This window comes from Vulpes lagopus, chromosome 1 (genome assembly GCF_018345385.1).
Source record: "Vulpes lagopus strain Blue_001 chromosome 1, ASM1834538v1, whole genome shotgun sequence".
In the NCBI taxonomy this organism is placed as follows: domain Eukaryota; kingdom Metazoa; phylum Chordata; class Mammalia; order Carnivora; family Canidae; genus Vulpes; species Vulpes lagopus.
The window spans coordinates 139,926,980-139,945,406 of record NC_054824.1 but is presented as its reverse complement, the minus strand read 5'-3'; the positions used below and the strand labels follow the sequence as shown (position 1 = coordinate 139,945,406).

General features: G+C 48.6%; 2 protein-coding genes across 5 annotated transcripts in view; one reads left to right on the top strand and one right to left on the bottom strand.

Annotated features, from left to right (window-relative positions):
* The window catches only part of SETBP1 (SET binding protein 1), a 362,710-nt gene extending 351,988 nt beyond the window's left edge, over positions 1–10,722 (bottom strand). For 3 of the 4 annotated variants that reach the window (XM_041744020.1, XM_041744008.1, XM_041744017.1), the window contains exon 1: positions 10,018–10,722. The gene's annotated coding sequence lies outside the window, so the exon portion shown is untranslated. The remainder of the gene's footprint in view (positions 1–10,017) is intronic. The other variant, XM_041743997.1, reaches the window with a different exon arrangement.
* A 44-nt stretch (positions 10,723–10,766) lies between these two features.
* On the top strand, positions 10,767–16,581 carry LOC121484595 (homeobox protein engrailed-1-like). Its single transcript, XM_041744030.1, has 2 exons — positions 10,767–11,157; positions 16,028–16,581. Exons 1-2 carry the CDS (start codon positions 10,767–10,769, stop codon positions 16,300–16,302), a joined length of 666 nt encoding a protein of 221 aa, XP_041599964.1. The 3' UTR covers positions 16,303–16,581.
* The last annotated feature ends 1,846 nt before the right edge of the window (positions 16,582–18,427 follow it).

The window sequence follows — 18,427 nt, the reverse complement described above, 5'->3', positions numbered from 1 at the left end:
GGGACAGGGGTTGGAGGCCAACCTCCCCAATCTCCCTATACAATGGGAAGCACATACAAATAGTTTAATTTGCACCTGCTAACCTGAGTGTTTGATGTTGTTTGAGTGTTGCTTTCTTCTTCTTCCCAGTTTGTCTTATAGAGGAAAATGACTGACTTCAGTCACAAATTACAGGCTCAATTCCCTGTTCTGCCAACTGGAGCCAGTGGCCTTGGGCACGTTCCTTTTTCTCCCTGGGACTCCCCAGCCTTATTTGTAGAACAAAGGGGTGCAATAAGGTAAACTCTGTGCCCTCCCTCCACCTCTGACATGCTCAGGTGCTAAGCCTCAAATCCTCAACTCCACAAGCAGAGCTCTCCAAAGGCTGGGCTGGTACCTTTCACCTCCTTCTAGATCCTGCTGGGTCTGCGGCTCGGTCTGCCTGAGCCTAATGCAAAACTAAGGATCGGTCCCTGTGTTCAGGGATCTCCAGGGTAGGGAGAGAAGCAGAATCAAACTGTGAGGCCTAAAGCCGCACATTATGCATTAACCAACATGTCTAGCTCTAGCTTCAAAAACAGTGCCTCCCCTGGGAACCAATAACACAACACAACAGCATGAGACTGGGGGTCCCTGGGGAGACATCTCTAAAGCTCTGCTGGGCCAACCCCCAAGTTCGTAGGGCAAGCTCTACCTCTGGCATATCACCTGTTGCCTATGTTTCTCCATGGAGTCAAGGAAAGTACGGACTTACAGCAAGTGAGGGGAGTAAATACAACCAAGGATCTCAACAGGCATTAGGAGTTTAATCGAAGCAGCATCCCTGCTCTACAGAAGGCCTGTCCTCATTTTAAATAATAGCCGAGAGAGTAATAATTTGCTCAAGGGCCTACACTATTTCTACTAGATCCACAATCAAATTCAGGGTCTATGTGATTCCCAAGCTTGTACTCTTACTTTTACATGATAATGTCTCTAAAACACAAAGTGATGCCACCTTTTAATCAAGCACCCCTGGCAACTTCTACAGATGTGAGCTCCAAGACCAGTCTGCCACCTGACTTGCCATATCACTTCTAACCCTGGGCATCAGTTCTCTCACCTGCCCTCCTTGTCTTTTCACAGAACTGTGCAAGGACTACGGTAAATAACATATGCAGAATAGCACCCAGGCAGCTGAAAAATGGTAGACCTGTAAGAAGTAACTATGATCATAATAGTTCCTGTCCAAGCAGAATAGAGAGAACCACCTGGCAAAGAAAATTATCCTAAGTTTTTATATACATCTAGTATATAATGGGTGCTTTAAGTTTTTTATTTGATTTAACCCTGAGATGTGTCCATTTTAAAGATAAGAAAACTGAAGTTGACAATTTAAATCACTGAGATAGTGCTCTTTGACTCCAAATGTCATTTACTTTCCACTGACTCATAATGCCACCAGTCTTCAAATACCCAGAGTTAGTGGTCACTTAACCTCTGGTCCTCCGCCATGCCATTTGTAAATTGGGGATTAAAGTGATAGACTTAGCTAAAGGCAAAGGGTATAAACTAAACAATCCAACAAACAATAAATTCCAAAGTCTTTCTCTCAAGGGCCTTGGATTTTGACCCCACTACCTGTTCACTCCTAATTCAAGTTTCTCAACTTCTCAACCATCTAATTATTCCACAATTGCTTTTCTCACTATCATTTGAATATAAAGTATAATCTGATACCTACATGTTTATGCGTCTGCCACAGAGGGGATGCAAGGCCTACCAGAGCTAAACAAATTTTAGCCCCCTTTCCCTTCCTTAATGATAGTTCTCCTGGGACAATCTTGCACTGCCATTTAAATATTGCACTGTTATGACAACTTGTATGTCTTTTTCCAATTATACATTAAACTCCTGTTGATAAATGCTAGTATCAGAGCATTTTTGTTCCCCAGAGTGGCTGATCCCATTCTGAATGCTTTGATATAGTTTATTTTTTATTCTAAAGATGCCTCTTTTGAACCCCAGACTGAAGAGTTGGTGGCTGACAAGACCAGTGGTGGATGGGACAGTCAGCTGTCAGGGTTCTCTCTTGTGTGGTATCTATGAACTTTCTCTGACTGACATGTCCTTCTCCTCCTCACATCTATTCCTCTTGCATTCTGAAAACTGGTCATGGCTCCCATCTCAACATGCAGCCTTGGCCTTTTTCTCACAGGATCCCATTTCATCTGTCTTGCCACCTGACATTCCATAAAACCCTGGTCTCTGGGAAGTAGTCTTCTTTCTGCTTCTACATTCCCATGTTGAGTATCTTCTGCTGCTCTGAACCTATGCAAGAATGTCCCATTGTTCAGGACTCAGTCCCTGTCCCACCTACTCCCCCAAGATTCTGGCCTTCTCTGTGCTCCCACCGCACTTCAGTTAGCCCTAGGTGACCATCCTCTGCTATTCCTCCACTGGTTCTCACGAGTTCTTACGAAGTCTCCCAGCAGACTGAGGGCAGATACAATGTCCTCTCCATTCCCTTGGTAGCTTGCAGAACTTCCTCTTCTTCAATATTCAATCAGCATGCTCCTCGGTGAGTAAGAATTTCTGCTGAACTTTCACAGGGCCTCAGATCAAAGCCCAACCACTCCAACCCAAATCACAGAGGCTTCTGGCTTTGGACAAACTAGGCATCATCACTCCCTTTGACCTCAGAATGCACAAAAACCAGCTCACTGAGGACCCCATAAGTACAGGCATGGCTTCAGCCTCCATGTCCAACAGAATCACACAAAACAGTAACACCCAGACCCTCAGATCCAGGAAATCCAAGTAGCAGCCACAGCAGGGATTCCAGAAGCCTGCTTGGCACGGGAGGCAATAGTAAAGCCCAGACAAGGAATATACTTTAGATTTTCTAAGCTGTCGACACTATCTCCCTTGTCTCAGTGGAGCTATCTCACCAAAGGGGGCTAGCATTCAAAAAAGATATAGAGAATCCATCCTTTTTTTTCCTTCCCCACTATTTTCTGTTGTATTCTTTAGGGTATTTCTTCACCCTAACTCACCATCTATCTCCTCCTCTCCCCTTCCCGCCCTCCAAATCTGGCTCTCTGGTTCTAACTGGGGAGCTTCCGCTGACCCTATTTCCCTTTCTAGAACTTGTCCATTGTGGCAAGCACTCCACAAAATGCACAACATCTCAGTGGGATTGGTTAGGTTGGTTGTTGGGATGCCATTAAATGGGTCTGAGGAGCTCTGACTTTGGGGGGGGGGTGAGGAAAGCTTCAAAATTCCTGGGACCCTTTTAGCTATACAATCACAGATTTTCAGAGTGGTCCCCTCTTTCCACAGCAATCAGACTCTCTCAGTTCAAGACACTTCAGCCTAGGGAGTAGAAAGCCTAATGGGTGGCCATCATAGCCTAACGGGTGGCCAGCCCAGCCTGCAGCCTGCCTCTCAGGAGCCTTACCCCGGACCTGTCCCCGCCAAGAGCATTTCTCTGCTCCAGCTTCCTTTCCATCACGGCCAGGCTTGCTCAGTCATCGAGGAGCTGGGAAGCACTTGGACTAAAGTAACAAAGAAGATTGCGTGGTTAAGTGCCAAAATGAGTGTGGTGGACAAAAAAATGCAACTGGAATTTTCAGAGAAAGTCAAGAGCTGGGTGCACTAGTGTGGAGATGGGGCTCTAGTAGGCACTTCATAAATAGTTGCTGATTGAATGAATGAGTGAATCAGTGACTGTTAGGACGTACATGTGGTAAAACATCATTACCTCTTAGGCTTGGAGGGAGAGACAGAGTGGGTGATTGCCCCTGAAAGATAGCCAAAAGTATAAAAAGCCATTAACATAAGTGGTTCTTATTCACTCAGTTTAAGAGGCGCGTGCACTGTGTTGCTTCACAGTACAGAGCTCTGGTACACCTTAAACAACATTTACTTTAATATTCTACCTCTGCATAAATTCTGTGATTCATTCATGCAACAGAAATCACTCCTAAGGAGGGGCACGGCTTTGTGGGGCCAACCTGGCCCCTTTCTTTAAGGACTCACAGCCTTGGGCGGTAGTGACAACAAACAGCAAAGCAGCATGAGCCGGTTGCCAGGCAAGTGCTTTAGACCTGAAGTGCTCTGGAGACCAGGGTGCAGAGCTGAGAGCTGGTCTGATGTCCTAAGAGGTAAAGCTCTGGCTAAAAGGGACCAACTGGGGCAATTTCCAGAGAGAAGGTCCAGGTGCAGAGGTGGATACGTGTACAGAGGGCCCAGGGGGCAGCGAGGAAACCAGTCCAATGGGAGCAGAGGCCAGCAAGTGTTGTGTAAAATGAGGTTCACTGGAGAACACTGCCAGGTGCATGGTGTAGGCTGCTGGACAGGGCGAGCCAGGAATCATGGGAAAGAGAAAGAGGAGCAATCCAGAGGAGGCAGAGAGAAAACGGACTGTGAAGAACTTAACTGGTTCTAGACAACATACTAGGTTTGCTGGGACAGAAGCAATTCTGCTAGGAGTTCTTTTCTTAAGGGAGGCTAAACATTCTGCTCAGCCACTGGGGCTGCCTAAGGAGAACCTCCCTCTCACTTTCTCTCCCCCTTGCCCTGAGTCTCTGTGCATTTCCATGCCTTTCCTTTCCTTCTTTCCTAGCAAAGAGCATTTCCTGAGCCCCAATACATCTGTGAATCCAAACTGGATATTCTCTGAGACTTTGAGTCTTAGATACATGTGGCATATACAGGGCATCTTATAATTCAACTGATTTCAAACAGATACATACACGTTTTTCTTATGAGTCAGCTCAGGAGCAGAAAACAAGTATTCCCTGACTGTCTTGGAACACAAAGGCCCCTGTAGGCATTTCTGGTCACACCAGAGGGTTATTAATCTCTAGGCTATGGCGACAATAATCCCAGGCACCAGTTTCCAAGAGGCAGCATGGAAATCCTCTCAGAGTTCAATTACAGAAATTAGCTGGTATTATTTAATCCTCCCAACCCCTGTGAAGTAGGCAGGGTAAGCATCTTTATCCCTATTTTCCTGATTAGGTTACTGAGGCTCAAAGAGGTTAAACAACCTCTGCCAGGGGTCATTAAGCTGGGAGGTGGTGAAGACAGGATCCAAAGCAGATCTTGTCACTTCAGGTGTGATGCTGTTCACACTCCCACACAGCCTTCTGGTCCCAGGTGAGCCAGCACCTTGGGTCACTTGAGCAAGTCAGCCTGTCAGTTTCATCTTCTGAATGGGGAGACACTTCTCATCTGGCCTCCCGCCTGAGGAGCATCAAGGGGGCCAATCTGATATGAAGATATCTTGAAAAGAACAAAGAGCCATGCATATGAAAGGGAGTACTTTCAATGGGGTAAGTTGGGTCAGGGAAACATTTTTCCAAGTTCAAAGTTCTGAAATTCTTATCTGCTCACCATTCATCCTTATCCCTCCCCAGCACTTGGAAAGGTGGAAGCCTCAGCCTGCCTGGGGTCAGCTCAGCTGGCTTTGCCTAAAGGGATTTCCCAAGGCTCTGCTGATCACAATCCATCATCAGGGCTGCCTGCTTCCTCAAAAGGTGTCCTGTGGATTTCAGGGCTGCTCTTGCTCTCCATCTGACCCTGGCATCATCTGCTCTGAACTGGACAGGAGGTCAACTGTGAGTTTCTAAGCCAAAGACCACTTAAAACAAAAAATTCCCTCAATCCTGGAGGGCACCCTCTAAGGATATAAGAAAACCAATTCTGAAAGGGACTCTGCTCTGACGGGAAACTTTGAAAGACCTTTGAAAATTCCCGATGAGAACTCTAAGGCCCCAGTAACTTGCGTGCAATCCTTTGAGGTCACCCGTTCCCCGCCAAACTTCACATTGCCCCAACCTGGAATGTCTAAGTGGACAAGAGAGTCTAGTCAAAGACTGTGAAAATGGAAATAAAAATCCAAAGTAAAACAAGACTGTAGGGTGGTATTCATGAGGCAGTACACTCTGAGGACACATTCGTGTTTATCTGCATTTATCAGGTGCTAGGGTACCCAGAGTGTCTGCAATTTGATGAAGAGTTTGTGAAACACCAGGGCATCTGAAATAGGTCTGAAAGAAACTCAGACCTATGACAATATGTAGGATGGTGGTGTTCTTCACCTAATCCTGACTTAAACCATTTTAAGAAGCTCCCCAGGTTTCAAAACAGACCACAGAATGGGAGTGGACTTGGATGGCTTTGTCCTCTTCATCACAGGAACCCAAGGAACAAGCGCAGTGATGTGTGGCAAGGACTCTACGAGTCTTCCTCTTCTGCAGGGAAGGGCTGCCCTGCTCCCCGACAAGAGCAGTCCTCTCCCCCCCAAGACCTCTCCCACATAGAGGGGTCCCTGAGTAAACTCAATAACACCACCTCATTTTGTTAAGGCACTGCAACTCCTGACAATGCCTATGTGTTAATAATAATTTACCCCATTCTTCTGGCAGGAGCAGAACTGAAGCAACTTGAAATGCCATCAGCAAAAAATTATTTATTTCCCATTCCTGAGCAGCAGAGAAAACAAGGTTTCATTGGCTGGGTCTGCCTTCAATAGCTTTCTGGTTTCAATTAAAACTTCAAGTCTCCAAGGGAAAAACTGGCATTCTGGGAGGCTGAGGCCCAGCCAAGTTTCTGTTGTCTCTGCAAGAATCCAGAAAGGACGTCCCATCCAGCCACTCTCATCTACCTCCTTTTGCATATTATGGAGAAGCTTTGGAGCAGAGTTTGAAGTACAACTCAAAGTAATGACTGGCTTGAAAGAACTCTCCTAGAGGTACATTTTTGTGCCAGAGAAGTATCGATTCAGCCCCTAATGGAATTGAAAGTCAAGATAACAGCAGAAACGGAATCAGGAATCCAGGGCAAATGTCTACCTATTTATTTCTTCTTCAGCAAACTCCTGCCTCCTGCCTCTCCCCACCTACCGTTTTCCACGGAATTCTACAAATATTCCAAAGCACTGTTTTCTCTTTCTGGCAGCCCTCCTTCGGGTCAGGTGATTTACAAAGCGACTTGCTGTAAATAGCATGAGTGCAGGAGCAGAAGCCCTCCTGGCATCAAAGAGGCTCCCCGGTTCACTCAGGGATACCCCTAGGATTCCCCAGCGTGAAGTCCAAAACTGGGCCTGCCAGCGGCGCCTTCCTATGTAACGTTATGATGTTAACATACAAAAGATCAGATTACACTCCTTGACTTGCCTAGCCCATTTATGAACATATAAGGCAGTTGATATTTTCTCCCAAGCCAGAAGTGGCCCCTTCCTACCGCACCGCTGCCTCTCAGCCACTCCCCCTAATGTTCACTACATGCTGTCCCCTCCCCCACCTCTAGTTTGTTTATTCCAGTGACACGTCTATTTGCCCTGCTCCGGGAGACAAGTCCAGTTTCCCTCCTCTGGCTCCCGACTGCATTCCCTCACCACCTCCTCCCCCAGCCCAGCTCAGGTTACTGAGAGTGGCGAGCAGCGCCCACAGCCCAGCTTTTGCACCAAGACTACCGATTTTTTCTCTTACTGGGGGAGGGGGCATAAGGGGCAAAGGCGCATTTTCGGAGTACCGGAGTACCTGGTCTCCTTCTCTGCTCAGGCTACCTTCCCTGCAGTTTGCAAATACTCTTATGTTGGACCATACCCTTCCGATCTGTCCTAACGCCCTTCTCTGGTAGCACAGTTGCATTGAGGACAGAGGAGAACACAACATCTTCAACTTCGCTCTGAACCCTTGGCCTCCCGTGTTAGGGCTGGAGATCAAGCCTCCCTCTGGGTGTCTCTGGATGGTGGAAGTCACTGAAAGGGGTGGGGGGGAGTGACCAGGAATTGTAAACTGGCTACATTTTAAAGTGCTACAAACTTTCTCCTCCCTCACACGCCCCTGACCAGTTTTGGCCCCGCCTCCCCATCCCAGCCAGACAACATCTAACTGGGGTGAGCAAAGGAAACTCTCCCAGACGGTCCAGGTCTGGCCTCAGTGTTGCAGATGTGGCCTGCAAAGAACACCACCCTTCCTCTCCACGTTCCTCTTCTAGACTCCACTCCTGTCCCCACCTCCCAAGACACACACACACACACACACACACACACACACACACACACACGATTTGCCAATGGAGATGAGTTTGAATGGGGCTAATGAGATTTACCTGTGTGAAAGGAGGGTAGGAGGTGGGTCCCCCCCACACACACACCGCAAGATAGTTTTAGTGACAGCTACTTTGTGAAACTAGTTTTTTTGTACCAATCGACAGGAAAAGAAGAAGAACAGGATAAAGAGCAAAGGAATGAAAAGGAAGAGAACAAAAAATAATGTAAGAAGAAAACAAGTAGTATTAGGTTTCCTTAAAGACCACAGACTCCAGCCAAACTTTGGGGGTGGGGGGAGGTGTGGATAGTGGAGGGTAGGAGGTGGGGGCTCGGAAGGAAACGTAGCTGTTGTAGAATCCGAGAATAAACCGCCCTTTTGGAAGAGTTTCTGAGGCGATAAAGAGACACACAAATTGGCCTTTTAGCATTAGACGCCAACCATGAGATTATCAGGACAGTTTATTTGAAGCGGAAACAAATCGGAAATCCTTCCCTCAACAGTCCTTTTAGATGGATATACACACCCTTAGAACCCACACAGACACACATAAAGAATAAATTCAGCATGGGGAGGGGGGACAGTAAGAACCCCCTCCCCACACACCCCCGGTACCTCTAGCCTCATCTTCTACTTCCAATTGCACAACTTTCCGATCTCCAAAGAAAATATTTCCAGTTGGATCCGATTTCAGAATTGTAAGCGCGTGGGTCACGGGAGGAGGGGTGTTTGCAGCGTGTAGGGGAAGGGGACTGGAGGACAGCATTTAGGCAGTCACTTATTTTTTTAGAACCAGCATGCTCTACCGATCAGAAATTGCTATTACCCAGCAATGCTTCCATCACAAACAGACAACCAAAACAGCACCACCGTTATCACCATCTTGCTAAATAGATCTGCCCGGTCCAGTTTACCTGACTCCGTCCCTGTGGAACTTCGCAGACAGTATTTTAGCCAAAGAGATAATGGTTTGAAAGACAAAAACAATAAATCGATACTGAAGGGCTCCCTTTCCGGAGTGATTTCCCACTGGAAACCACCGAACGGGGGAAGCCTGCCGTTAATTCTCAAGCCCAGGGCTCGTCTGGAAACACACACAATGCGTGCTTTGGGGGGGGAAAAAAAAAAAAAAAAAAAAGCAGTCGTCTGCTTTTAAGGGAATTCCTGTCTTTTCAGAGTCCCAAAACCGGAGAGAGCACGAGAGAGAGACTGAGATCCACTGATTGAGATTCTAAGAGAAAGACTAACACAGAGCCACAGCACAAGCACACACCAACCTTGGCCGGCTGGACCACTTCTTCCCTGTTCTTCTTTCTATTAACGACACGTTAGATTCTGATACATCCCCCCACAGGCACACGCACGCCCCCATCCAACTAGGATACAATGTAGCTCTCTAGCTCCACTTAACCTGCAAGTTACAAAGAGACCCCCCAAAATCCTACACGGACAGACCCTGCCGCCTTCCCACCCCTTTCCCTGCCCCCTCCCCCCCCCGAGTCCACTCCACCGACGCCAAACCCGCCAGCCCCGGCAGCCGGCGGCTGGACCGGGGGAGGGTGCAGAAGGCGGGGGTGGGGGTGGGGGGATCCGATTAGGCGAAACTCAATAAGCTCCCAGCCCTCCCGCCGACGCTTCCACCATCGCCGCCGCCGACGGGCCCCTCCAGAGGAGCCAGCATCGCTGCCCAGCGGCGGGCGGGCCGGAATCGCGCGCACCCTCGGCAGCCTGGCGGGGGCCGGCATCCCGCCCCCTCGGCCCGCGTCTCCCCGTTCCCGCCCGGTGCAAAGTCAAAGCCCCGGCGAGGCGACGTTAACTTTTGCATACGGGGCGCGCGGGCACAGGCGCAGGCACACGCGCGGGCGCGGGCACAGGCACAGGCGCGGGCACACACCGCCCCGGCCCGGCCCGGCCCGGCCCCGGCCCCCGGCGTGCGGCCCCGGCGTGCGCGCGTGTGGGCGCCGAGCTCCGGGCCGAGGTCGCCGCGCGTGCTCACCCATGTCCCGCGGCTCGGGCTCCGGCTCCGGCTCCGGCTCCGGCTCCGGCTCCGCTGGCCCGGCGCTCGCTCAGATCCCGGCTCCCGTCGCTCGCCCGAGCCCCCGACGCTGCTGCTGCGGCAACTCCATGGCGATGAGCATCTGTCAAACGGCGAGCCGCGGGCGGGCCGCCCTCGCTCGGGGGGCGCCGGGGGCCCCGGGCGCGCGGAGGCGGCGGCGAGCGGCGGGCGCCCCGGCCGGCCCCGCGCTTCCCGCCCGGCGCGGCCGCCTCCGCCTCCGCCTCCCTCCGCCTCCGCCTCCGCCTCCGCCGCCGGTTTACGGAGGGAGATATCAAGGGGGAAAATGGCGTCTCCGGAGCCCGAGGAGTCCTGGAGTAATCACATTCACGCGCGCCCGCCCGCCCGCCGCCCGCACGCACACACTCGCACACTCGCTCACAGCGCGCGGCGGGCCCGGCTAATTTTAGCAGGAGCCAAAAAAAAAATTATGTCTCTGTGTGTCTCTCCCCCGTCCCTCCGACCGACGCTGTTTCGCCCCCTCCTCTTCAGGGATGGACGGGAGCTTTAGAAGACGTCGCCGGGCTCGGGCTCGGGCTCGGGCTCGGGCTCGGGCTCGGGCTCGCAGGAGGCGGCGCGGAGGGCCGGGGCGCTTTTGCTGAGCTGTGCAGTTGGGGCCGCGGCGCCCGCCCGCCCGCCCGCCCGCCCGCGGTCGCTAGAGCTGCCGCCGCCGCCGCCGCCGCCGCCGCTCCATGGCCGCGCCCGCCCCGCGCCCCCGCCGCGTCCCCTCGCCGCCCGCCCGCCCGCCCGCCCGCGCCCCCGGCGAGCGCTGGAGTGGGGTCGGGCCCGTGTGCCTGCCTCCCGCGCCCTCTCCCGAGTCCCGAGTCCTAGTGAAAGGAAGGGGGAGGGCGCGGGCGGGGGAGGGGGAGGACCGCGGCGGCCGCGCGGCGAGCCGAGCGGGGACCGCCGCCCGCGACGCGCCTCGGAGGGGCGCGGGCGCCCGCCACCGCTCGCCCCGCGGGCCGGGGAGCTTCCCGGCTGCAGCCGGAGGAGGCGCCGCCGCCGCCGCCGCCGCCGCCGCCGCCGCCGCCGCCGCCGCCGCCGCGCCAGCGGGCGACCTCTCCCTACACCCTCCCTCTCGCGGTGAATTTCGGTGAATTTCGATCGATTGCAGGGAGTGCGGTCTTGCTGGGGGAGGGAGGAGGAGAACAGTTGGTGGAGGCCGACCGGCGCCCGCTCGCCGCCGCCCGCGCCCCCCCGCGCCCGCGCCCGCGCCCTCGCGGCCCAGCGGCTCCTGCGCGCCGGAGTCCGACGCGGGGACTGGGCGGCCGCGGGGAGCGCCGCGGGCTGGGCGCGGGCTCCCGGGCTCAACACTGCCACTATCCGACACAACGGGAGCAGCGTTGGGGGAGCTGCGCGGCCAGGCGCGAGATGTGATAGGCTCCGGAAGCCCGCTGCATTTTTTTATTTTTTTATTTTTTTTAATTTTTCCCTTTTTCCTTTTCTTCTTCCACCTGGTAATTGCGTCTCACTTTCAGGGGCTTGCTCTATCTTATCTTACTTTATTTTGTTTATTTTGTTAAGCGACGTACGCGCGCTCCGTTGCTTCGGTGCACGTTTCTGTTACGCGCAGAAACTGGACACCTGATGGGGGGGGGGCGGGGAGGCGGCGGAGAGGCGCGGAGAGATGCAAAGGCACGTTGGCGTGCAGTTCCCTCTTCAGGGTGGTGGGAAGAATGAGGTTTCGTCACTTCGTACAAAATATGGTGGTATTTTCATCCTTTTGAATGTTTGCATTTTTGGGTTGCAAAGGGGGAGCTTTTCCCAGCCAACTCACTTGCCACCGAGGAATGGTGCTCCTTAGAGCCATCTATATTGTGTAGGACAATATAGAACAGATGGGATTCGGGAAGATTTGCAAATGGTTTTGCTTAAAGACCTCGAGTAAAGTGTACTCAAAACTCAGATTCCGGGAGGACTCTGACTACCCCCTTCTATATGAGAGTCTGGGGACATTGGGACTGAGGAATGATTTGATAGTGATCGGGGATACCCCCCTATCAACCACCTCGGCCACAGACTACTTGGGTCAGCAGCTGGTTGGAGTTTTGCCACCAAGCATCTTCATTCTTCTTCACTCTGCTCACGGTAATGCTGCAGTGAAGTGGGGCAAGGGAGACTGTCCCCAACTCCCATCCCGGTCCAAGTCCCTGGATGAGGTTCAGTCTGGTTCCGAAAAGATAGTCGACCCCCCACCCCACCGCACCCCACCCCACCCAAGTGCCCTTGCCATCTCCTTTTTTTCAGAGCAATGTTCTGATTGGTCCCACGCTTCTTCTCTGTTGCTCATCACACCGCAAGACCTCTGTTGTGGCAGTGTTTCAATAGGTCTTCGGCTCTCCGTTACGTTGGAACATTGTTGTTGACGGGAAAGTAATTCTTTAATTAGAAAAAAAATTCATCGGGGCAAAATGAGCTGCTGACAGAAGTAGAGATCAAGGAACAAAATAGAAAGTCAAAACAACCATTCTCTGTAATCAGATGACATTTGCCCATTTCCTTGTGCACCCAGATTTCTGAAATCCTGTACTCAAGCCCACAGAGGACTAAGATAGCATGTGGGCCAATTCCTACACTTTCCAAATGGAGGAAGTGAGCCCCAGAAATCAGGAGGGTTTGCCCATGAGCGTATATATGCCTTTGGGCATCCTCTGAGCTAGCATTAAAGCTTGTTGCCCAAGTCTCTGCACTTCTGTAACCCGGGCATATTTATAGGGTCTTCCTTCCTGTGTTGTGACCTTTGAAGAGCAGCTCGAAGAAGCACAGGCCTCATTAAACATTTACTGTAATAGGTGCTAAGTAAGTCTACAGAATTATAATGCAGTAAAAGTTCGCCTGATGAGTTCTCACCTGGGAGATTACCTAGTCAGACTTCGTCATCTTAAAGCTGAGAAAACAGGGATAGAGATGCAATGGACTATGGAGAGTCACTATGTTAAGACAAAGCCATGAGTAGACTCTAAGTCCCTTGACTTCTCATCCAATGTTCCTTCCTTGCATGTTGGTCATCTTTTCAATTCTGAGAGATGAGAGGAAAGGAAAGAAAAGGGAACCCTCTTGCTCTCTGTTTCATCTATCTATATATATAAAATACATACATATATACGTAAGTGTATATGTGCATCTACACATAGTATATATTACATGTTTTGGATATATTTTAATGTTTAATAGCTAATATATAATAGTAAAGGCTTCCTAAAAACAAAAAACCCATCCTTGAATGATAGGTTTATTGATATAATAGGACCTGTATTCAAATCCTAGCTAAATATCATAGCAATTCTTATCTTCTTTCCTATTCAGCCATTTTTTGGTTATCTGAGAACTGGACCGTAAAACACACAAAAAATCTGAAGCTGGTAAGGAAGTCGGCCTACAACTTACTATTATGCAATTTTAAGAAATCTTCCCAGGGCCCCAGGATCCTGGAGAACATAATGGGACAATCTGAGCAGCAGATGGGCATGCACACGACACACATCTCTTAGTTCTTTTCTTTTTTTTTAAGATTTTATTCATTTATTCATTGGAGACACACACACACATACACACACACACACACACACACACACACACACACAGAGAGAGAGAGACAGGCAGAGGGAGAAGCAGGCTCCATGCAAGGAGCCCGATGTGGGACCCGATCCCGGGACTCCAGGATCACGCCCTAGGCCAAAGGCAGGGGCCAAACCGCTGAGCCACCCAGGGATCCCCCACATCTGTTAGTTCTACACGGTCTCCAATGATAGCATTTGGAGCATTTGTCAAATAATTATGTAGTATGGACTCTGCAGGACATAATGGTAGCACGACTAGAGATTCCAACTCAGAGTTTACAACCTAGTGGGGAAAATTGGCATGCAAGCTTATAACTTACATTTATGTATGGCGATACCAGAAAGGAGACATTTAGAAAGTTCGTGGAACATAGATGTAGAAGTAGTAGGTGAGATCAGAAATCATATCCTCTTTAAAATTCCTGCACATTTATTTTCTATTTAATGTATAAGCTTCCTTTTCCCCTTTGCCCACATATACTTTTTTTTTTTTTCCTGTAACCTGTTTTTCCAACCAAAGATAAAACTGTTGAGGACTGAACCATGTCTTGCATGGACAATGTCAATAAGTATGGATATGAATAAATGTGTCTCTAATATCACCAAAGAGCTGACTTGCTGTTACTCTCTGCTGTAGGCATCCAGGTGCCTAACCTGTAAAATAACCATCATGAAACCCTCCCTCCTTACCCCCCCCCCCATCATACATACTGCAAGGATCTGCAAGATACTGCAAGATAATTGTTCCCTATATGACTTGAGAACCAGATAAAGGGCATACATTCAAGTAAGATATGGCTCAAAGTACAAGGGTAGATTTTGTCATTTTCTCCTCTCTGAAGCTAAAGGTAGAAAGAAGAGTCAAACACTCTTCCTTTATAAGAAATTGAGGTCAAGAAGTATAATCACTCAGAGCTAGTCACTTCCACTTTTTGAGTTTATATACAGTATTGAGTCTCACTTTCTTTCTTTTTTTTTTGGAAAATGAGGTAGTATTTTCTAATGTCATGCTTCTCAACACTTACTGTAAATAAGAATTACCTAGGAGACTAAGAGATGCTTGGGACACATGTTGATTTAACTAGTCTTGATAATAAATGCCCCATGAGCATCTAACATGCAACCAACTTTGAGAATCACTGATCCAATAGAAAGGACACCCCCAGAATATGATCTGGTTACTTAGAAAGCTCCTAACCTCTTAAGTTAGGTGAGTGAATAGACGGTGCACCTAACCAAAGGAAGTGACAGTCACCATGAACTGTAGAGCGATGGAGCCATATTTGGAGTTTGGGGGCAATTCTGGAAATGTAGAAATGGTGGTTATGTTTGGGGACAAAGCCAGCTATAGAACTTTCTACATATTTGATTCCAGGACATAGGAGAGTCCCAGCAGGACAGTGAGAACATATCAGGAGCAACTAAATTAGGATGTGAAAGCTGTCCTTAAAAGTAAGGAACGTTCAAGAAAGACAGGAATTAACTTGCTTGACTCTGCTCTGGCGGGTATAACAAGTCCCAATCAACTCATGCAATGGGGAGGCAGATATTAGCTCGAGATCTAATGTAAGACTCTGTGATTGGATCTAAGATGAGAACAGATTGTCTAAAATAGTAATGAATTCCCTGCCATGAGAAGTATTCCAGAAGGTATTGTGTGCCCTTATTTTTCACTTTCCTCTAGCCACCATCTGTGAACTGCTTGAGGTCAAGGGCTTTGCATTATACCTCATACCTTCACTGGATACAGTTGTTCTTGGAGACTGGTGTATGTCAGTAAGGGTTTGTGGAATGTCAAAAACACTTAACAATTGGTATGACATAAGGCTAATTAGTCAGAATGAACACAGACACATGGTCTTATTCATCCAGGTGATATCTCTTTAGTTATTGGATCATGTAGAGGTTCACGCAATAGCGTGAAGGGCATGAGGGGGAGTTTGGAGCAGTGATTATTCAAAAATTCTAATTTTTTCAAGTCATCATGCCTCTCTATGCATGTTGGGTAAACATCGGTCCTATGTCATGAATGAATGAGTGAATCAATCAATCAGTCAGTCAAAGCTACAGTGGAGAGACAGAAGCGGTGGATTTGGATTCTAGACCTGCTCTATCATTAACTGGATAGGATAGATGAAGCTGAGCACATTATTTCAGTACCCTCTATCTTAGTTTCCTCCTGGGTAAACGGAGAACTGTAGTCTTGTCCTAAGGCATCAATCATCATAAGGCTTACAGGAAATACCAGATATAAAGTTACGTTGCAAAGTTAGATAATTCTGTTCAAATACTGGTTTTGATTATTCAATGTGATGTGGATATTTAAATGACTCTCTCCAGATGCAGCCTAATTCACCCCTTCTGAAGTCCACATTGTATCTTTTTCTCCCTAGGAAATGAGAAGTTAATTTCCACTCCTGATTACTCCCACCCCAGCCCCACTTTGGAAAGGGATCTTCTCTCCAGTGGCTTCCCTGATGCTACTGCAGTTGCTAAGCAACATGGAGCTAAGCAGAAGCAAAATGTAATTGTCCCAGGAAGGGAATTCCAGGTCTACAAAGGCTGGATTGTAGTTTGGGAAACTGCCTTCCTGGCTGCAAGAAATTCAGTAAAAGAAGCATTCTTGGCATGTGGTTCCTCATGGATGCTCCAAGAGAGTGGTTTTTGATACTTGAAAGGCAACAAGGTGGGGGAGGAGCCTTCTTCTGGGTTTTCATTTTCTGGCTCCCTGGCAGACTTTTTGTCACTGTGACTTCAGAGTGCCCCAAATCTGCAACAAGATTTTGAATGCCCCCGGTTCCTAACTGAGCCTTAGGAGCCCAGCTCTAAAGAGTTTACATTTATACCACACGGAAGCCAAAAGGAGATCCCGGAGAAATACCACAAGGAGGTGCCGGCTCTTCATTCCCCTCTAAGAATCTACCTACTTGGGCCATACCAGGCAGAGGTAAGCACAGAAAGGTGTTATAGAGACAGCTTGTTTAAATTGAGGGGAACTTATTGAGAGGATACAGGGGAACCTCATGGAAGGCAGATATAGGAAGTATAGCCAGGCCTCTTGGGAACTGGGAAGTTGCCAGGCAGCTCCTCTCTCTCCCTCTCTGGGGTCACAATGACTCTTACCTGTGCTTTTTTTCTCTGTCTGTTTCATCCTTACAGGGACAAATTTTCTCTGTAAGATGCTTGGCTTTGCTCCTTCACAACTTTGGCATATGTCTGACTTTGATTTCTTTTATACTCCATGACAAGCCTCAACTGCAACCTTTTTTGTGATTCCATTTTTCTCGTAGAAAAATACCTGATCACCTCCCGTGCATCTACGGTGCATTCCTGGTACCTATGACTGAGGCCAAGGGGCTGGCACATGCATGACTCTCCAGCCTTGAGAGTTTCTTCAGGAGGACCACAGGAAATGTGGTTACAATGGGGAATGGGCGGGGCTGGCACTCCAGGTGTGTTTAGAATAAAGAGCTAAAACTCTCAGCAAACGTATATATTTCCAGTACTAAGGTCATCTTGTCACATGGGAAGAACTTGAGCTTTGAAGTTAGGCAGGCTTGGGTGTAACTCATCCTGAGAAAAATCTCTCTGAGCTCCAGCTTCTTCATCTGAAAAACAGACCTACTGATAGTAAGTAACTTCACCTCTTTAGGGCACTAGTGAGGAGTAAGGGAGGCTAAATGAGATAATGTATGATGAGCACCTGTATGGTCAAGATTATGCTAGATGCTGAAAGAGTACAGGAGGTACATTGTATATTTGTCAGTAAACTTTCATTTGGAACCTACTATATTTGACCTACACTTAGTACTATGCATACAAAAACTGTTAAGAATGTCCTTTACCTTGAGAACTTTCAGGCTAGTAAAAGAGATCCATACGATGTTAGAATCAGGATGATCGTTCTCTCTTAATTTCTTAGTGATTGAACCTGAAGAACAATGTGATTTATTCTTAACCTCTTACCCGCGGCCAGCTATAGCTCTTAATAGCAGAAGAGTCCTCTGTACACAGCTTTATCCCGCCTTCATGCATTTGAAATCAATTTTAACAGACAAGATTATATGTGAACCAGTAAATTTGAAATATAAGAGATGATACAAACTGTACTTGTTACCCACAAATATGAAGATGCAGAAGGGATTCCGTCATAGGAAAGAGACGGAGATGATCTTTAATGTGCCGTCTGTCCATACGGTGCTATGAAACTAAGAGCTGAGAAGAGAAATCCAAGTGAACTACAGTTTAAATTAAAACTTTTGGCCCTGAACTGGCCAAAAAAAAAAAAAAAAAAAAAACCCATGTGACATAAATAGATAGAAAGCTGGGGTGTCCAACCATGGACTATTTTATAAACATGTGGGATGGTCAGCCCATTATTGCCGATTGGAGTCGGTTCTTGGCTCGACCATAGTCATATGAGCATTAGAAAGACCTCATGGTTATAGGGGGAGGACAGCTTTTAGAATGGTAGGAGGATGGCCACAACCAAACATTAATTTGAGCCCCAGCTTGTTGGCTAATGGGCTTATTCCAGACTCTGGTATTAGAATCCACAGAGTCACTCTTGCTCTCTTGATAGTTAAGCTATTCATGTCAAAAATAGTACTATGGATACTGAAACTAGGTAGACACTCAGAAATGCTTTTGTATCAAATCAGTTACAAATGATTGCACACAAGGGCCACAAAACGAAACCAGCTGAAGAAACTGAGACAAATGGCCCAAAGTTACAGAGCCAGTAGTTTGTGGATTTAGGCTTCCAGGCCCAGGAGCCTGACTCCAAAGGCCAC